The sequence below is a fragment of the Akebia trifoliata genome, chromosome 11, assembly GCF_017979445.1.
Source record: "Akebia trifoliata isolate Shusen 1 chromosome 11, ASM1797944v1, whole genome shotgun sequence".
NCBI lineage: Eukaryota > Viridiplantae > Streptophyta > Magnoliopsida > Ranunculales > Lardizabalaceae > Akebia > Akebia trifoliata.
This window is the reverse complement of record NC_141385.1, coordinates 50,126,301-50,132,300: the sequence shown is the minus strand read 5'-3', so window position 1 is coordinate 50,132,300 and position 6,000 is coordinate 50,126,301. Positions and strand designations below refer to the sequence as shown.

General features: G+C 34.9%; 1 protein-coding gene and 1 pseudogene across 1 annotated transcript in view; both read right to left on the bottom strand.

Annotated features, from left to right (window-relative positions):
* LOC147392458 (uncharacterized) overlaps nt 1-585 on the bottom strand; it is a 1,607-nt gene extending 1,022 nt beyond the window's left edge. The window contains exon 1 of the mRNA XM_086459184.1: nt 370-585. Coding sequence (XP_086315310.1) covers nt 370-585 — 216 coding nt within the window. The remainder of the gene's footprint in view (nt 1-369) is intronic.
* A 3,084-nt stretch (nt 586-3,669) lies between these two features.
* Nucleotides 3,670-4,355, bottom strand: LOC147392457 (secreted RxLR effector protein 161 pseudogene; annotated as a pseudogene).
* Between the last annotated feature and the right edge of the window lie 1,645 nt (nt 4,356-6,000).

Here is a 6,000-nt window from a genome sequence, read left to right as displayed (position 1 = left end):
ATATATAGATAGCCAATGAATAGATTATTCAACGTGCAATTAGTAAAACTTCAATCATTCTATACCACAATGCGCAGCCATCTTTAGCACTCCTGGTGCCCAATTATTGATACCGTAAATAATCGTAGGCTTTTAGCAAATTTCAACCAAAGCTCAATAACATAAATGAGTGAGTATAACCAACAATTTTCAGACATGATATGAATCCATAGTTATTCAAAAAATTACTATAAACATGATTTCATTAATCTACTAAACCTATGAAAAAGAAACACTAATAATGAAAAAAATTTCATGAAGATTGGATTTAATCTATCATAGGATTGTAAAAAAATTTACAGATTGAAAAAATAAAATAAAATAACTGACCTCGCCGACGACACTGACCTCGCCGACGACATCCTCTTTGCGGGAATTGAACTTGGTTCCCTTATAGATGTAATTGCCACAAGTGTTGCAACGGATACTCATGGGAAGCATCATCCTTACTTTGATCTGTTGGTTTTTAGGTTGTCTCCTTCTTGGTAGTTTTGATGGATCGAAATCCGGTGGGTAGTACTTATTTAATACCTTCCTCTCTCCCATTTTTCTTTATCTCTCTCTCTACCTCTAGCCCTAGTTCCTCAATAAATCAAATATGTTACAAGAAATAAACTTATCTTTAAAAGGCAACGTTGAGACCAATGGATTTTGAGACAAAAAATCTAGGGTTTTTTGGCTTGAGGTTGAAGATGAGAGACATAATTTTTAGGTAGAAAATAGGGGTTTTCTCCGAAGGGTTAGGCAAGGTTTATACTGGTTGATTTTGACAGAAAAATCTAGGTCTTTTTTAGGTTAAAGATGAGAGAGAAAGAGAGGGTTCATCGAAGGGTTAAGACAATCGATTTTAAGAGAAAAATCTAGGGTTTTCACAGAGAGATGATAACTTACCTGGATGTCTCCGATTCAATCACTAAATCTCCTGCTTGTAAGTTGTAATCCTCTGAGACAGAGAGAGTAGATCAGTAGAAACAGAGAGAGAGACGAAAGTTGGTCAGCGAGAGAGAAGGGATCGAAAGATTTCTTGAAAAAAGAAAAAAAAATTCCTATTGGGCCTTAAATCAATGTCCAAATCGGATTTTTTTTTTTAAATGCCTATCTCAAAAGCCCAACGTCCTAACATTCAGTCCTATTTAGAAAAACTATGCTTGACTCATTCAGGCCCAAGTTAACCAAACAATACTGATTTGGGATCTTAAATATAGGGCTGTCAACAGATAGGTATCCGATCGGATAGTGCGCTATCCGAATCCGAATCCAAATCCGAAAAATTTTAGTGCTATCCGAATTCGAATCTGAATCCAATCGGATATCACTAACCAATATTCGAATTCATATCCGAATAAATTATCGGATATCCGATATTATCCAATTCGAATCCGATTGCAAGTCGAATTCGAAAACTATCCAATTCGAATCCGATTGCAAGTCGAATTCGAAAACTATCCGAAATTTATCCGATTCGAATCCGATTGCAAATCGAATTCGAAAACTATCCAAAACTTATTTACTATCCGAATTTTATTTAGAGAAATTATATTGCCACACCAACCTTTTCTAACACCACCCCCAATTCCATTCTGTAATTCTAATTCTAAAATTAGATAATATAGCAAGATTGCATTTATTTAAATTGAGATGCACTTCAATGGAAAAGACATTGTCACTATAAGCTTTCATGACTTGTGAAGGAAAAAAAATTAAATTACTAAATGAGATGGGGAATGCCGTTTTGTACAACATTCCACATCCAATACAGAACACTAAGCAAAATGGTAACAACATCATGGTATACCAATCAAACCATTCAACATTTTGATAAATATCAAACCTTAACTTGTAAATTTGAATAGAATGAGTGCCACATAAAAAAGAGCACATCATGTGCAACATGTACAAATGCACCAAGAAAAGAATGAGGAGGAGGAAGAGGAGGCTCACACTTCATGTTCAAACTTTCTTGTAGAGCTCGCGCAAATTGTTCATCTTCCTCTAAAATAAGATACGTTATCTATAAAATAAAAAGGTGATCTTACGAAGCATATAAATGCATTAGCAATATGAGATTTATTAACTTAAAATCATCTTTTGGTATTACCATTATGATACACTAAAGCTCATGTTACAAACTAGAATAGCTTTCCTTGTCATCAGCAATGTCATGTAACACGAGCAATACAAATAGATGCCAGCAAATACAACATAATAGGGGTGTGGATTCAATTAGCCAGCCAACGACTATAACAGAGCATACGACAGCATGGTCTAGCGCGAAAAAACTTAAGCAATCACAATAGAAGACAACCAATCAGTCCTTCTAACAAAGGGTTATCCTCTAAGATCAAAGAGAGAGAATCAACGAAACAAAACTATATAATAAAAAAAAAATCTAAAACAACCAGGGTTTATCAGAATCAAATACTAAAGGCTCTTTCTAGTCAACTCAAACATACCAAAAACTAGGGTTTCAATCATCATAATTGAAATCAAAGCAGAAACTACAGAAAATTGTATAATCAAACAAACATTAAGAAAAACAATTGACAATCTGCCATGATAAAATCTTACGAGCTCAAACTGCGCAGAAGAAATTAAGGTTTCGAATCGAAAATCATAAAACCCTAACTTGGGTTTGAGTAGAATATGGTTCAGTTAGGAAATCGATTTGGACAAAAAGAAGAAAAAAAATTAGGAAGTCTAAGTCTAACCTGGGCTGAGCCGAAGATGAGGCCGTGACAGCGAGAGGTTGAAGTCGTGAGGACGAAGTGAGGTCGTGAGTGTAAATTTAAATTCATCAATCAAAATATTCTATGATCTTGACTATCATGATTTTCACATACAAATTTAAATAACATATATGATTTTATAAAGATAAACAACATACCTGAATCCATAGCAATTTCTTTGTAAATTGTTGATCTGAAAATATGGATTTCTTCAGGTAATGAGTTTCTCTCTCTTGACCCTTTCTCTTAAAAGAAAATCTGCATTTACCCACTAATGATGGAAATAGTATAATACCTCTTAAAATGGGTAGAGAGAGGACCCATTTCCTTTAGTAACTGCTGAGTAGTTTTTGTAACTACCCCTCCACTTCCCATCAAAGTTAGAAGTTAATAGATAGAGGAAAACTACTTCTCTAACTGTTAGTAACCACTACTCTAGATATTAGATCAATAACTTTCTTTTATAAAAGACTAAAAGTGTCATGTGGGACAGAAAAAATATCTAACATTCTCCCACTTGGCCCATATGACTAATTTCATTTTAGCCTCAATGAAGTAAACATTATGCGCATAAAACACTAATCAATCTCTAACTTAAATTGGTCATCATAAATACTATAGTTAAATGAATCACTAGTATAAGTCATGGCGGTTGTACATCAATAAGACGACATAGTCCCTTCCATGTACTATAAAACTAGCAATTCAATCAACCATGGTTCATAAATGAGAAGTATCCATAATTGGTCCGACAAAATTGTCTTTGTAAAAGACTTCCTATTATCTTTTATCCATTCTCATAGATGTACGTACAAAATGGAAAACAGGAAAAATCAGAAACATGAATAATGAGATCTCAAAATGTCTAATAACATAAACATTGCAATCCAAAACATAACAGGCATCAAAGGTTACAATCAAGACCCATTCTTTTAACATGTTCTTTAAATGTCTTTGGTGGTAACCCTTTAGTTAGTGGATCTGCAACCATAAGCTCTGTTTTAATATGTTCAATAGACACCCGTTGTTTCTGAACTTCCTCCTTAACGGCAAAATACTTTAACTCCATGTGTTTAGCATCATTAGAGTATTTGTCGTTCTTGGAGAAAAATACAGCTGCAGAATTATCACAATAAATTCTCAGCGGCTTCTCAATAGTGTCGACAATAGCAAGTCCTAAGATAAAATTTCGCAGCCATAAACTATGAACTGTGGCCTCAAAGCATGCCACAAATTCAGCTTCCATTGTGGATGCAGCAATAGTAGTCTATTTAGCACTTTTCCATGAAATTGCTGCTCCAGCCAACAAATATACATACCAAAAGTTGATTTTCTACTATCAACACATCCAGCAAAGTCTGAATCAGTGTAGCCAATCACCTCCAAATTATCAGACTTCTTAAAAGTAAGCATGTAATCTTTTGTTCCCCTTAAGTACCTCATCACTTTCTTTGCAGCTCTCCAATGATCCATTCCAGGATTACTTTGGTATCTGCCCAACATACCAACTGCAAAACTGATGTCTGGCCTGGTGCAAGTTTGTGCATACATCAAACTTCCTACAGCAGAAGCATAAGGAATTCTTTCCATCTATTTACGTTCCCATTCATTCTGTGGACATTGCATGAGACTAAATTTATCCCCTTTCTGAATTGGGGCAACACTAGCTAAACAGTTCTCCATACCAAATCTCTCTAAGATTGTTTTAATATATCGGTTTTGAGACAACCCCAACAAATCACGTGAGCGATTACGGAATATTTCTATTCCAATCACGTAAGTTGCCTCACCCATATCTTTCATTTCAAAATTCTCAGAGAGAAATTTCTTAGTTGTGTACAATAAACCAAGATCACTACTGGCAAGCAATATATCATCAACATATAAGATCAAAAATATAAACTTGCTCCCACTAACCTTCAGGTATATACACCGATCAACGGTGTTTTCCTTAAATCCGAAGGAAGTAATAGTATCATTGAATTTAAGATACCACTGTCTAGAAGTTTGTTTAAGTCCATATATTGACTTATTTAATTTGCAAACCATGTGTTCTTTTCCCTTTATGGAGAAACCTTCAGGTTGATCCATATAAATATTTTCTTCTAAACTCTCATTCAGAAAAGCAGTTTTCACATCCATTTGGTGTAACTCTAAATCAAAATGAGCAACTAAAGCCATAATGATTCTAAGTGAATCCTTCTTTGATACTGAAGAGAAGGTTTCTTTATAATCAATACCTCCTTTCGGAGTAAAACCTTTGGCCACAAGTCTGGTTTTATGTCGTTCGATATTGCCTTTTGAGTCGCGTTTGGTCTTAAAGATCCATTTACAACCAACTGCTTGATATCCTTCAGGCAATTCGACAAGTTCCTAGACTTTGTTTTGATCCATTGATTTCAATTCATCATTCATGGCATCAATCCATTTATTAGAATCATTACAACCAATGGCTTGTGAAAATGAAACCGGGTCTTTACTGGTCCCAATATCATAATCAAATTCTTGTAAATAAACCACATAATCATTAGAAATAGCAGGTCTTCGTTCTCTTTGAGACCTTCTTAATGTTGCTTCTTGTGGTTCTTCCATAATTGGTTCATTAGTGATAATCTCATTGGGGAGTGATTGATCAATAATTTGTTGTTTAACATTGTCAGATGATTCTGCAATTATAGGAACAACAATTTCTTTAGAAGTTATGGGTAGTGGGACTTGCACCCTAACTTCTTGAATATTTGTTTTTTGTAATTGATTACTCCCACTGATTTCACCATTCTCAATGAATCTGGCATTACCCGTTTCAACAATCTTCGTACTATGATTAGGACAATAAAATCTATACCCTTTGGATTTCATTGGATAGCCAATAAAGTAACCACTAATTGTTTTGAAATCCAATTTCTTTTCATGTGGATTATATATCCTAGCTTCCGCTGGGCAACCCCAAACATGTAGGTGCCTTAAACTTGGCTTCCTTCCTGTCCACAGTTCAAAAGGAGTCTTTGGAACTGCTTTAGTAGGAACCCTATTTAATAAATAAACAGCGGTCTTAAGGGCTTCCATCCATAATGAAATGGGTAAAGATGAATTACTTAACATACTCCTAACCATATCCATCAATGTACGATTACGCCTTTCAGCCACTCCATTCTGCTGAGGCGTACCTGGCATAGTGTATTGTGCACATATACCATGCTTTTCTAGGAGTTTAGCAAATGGGCCAGGGTGTTGA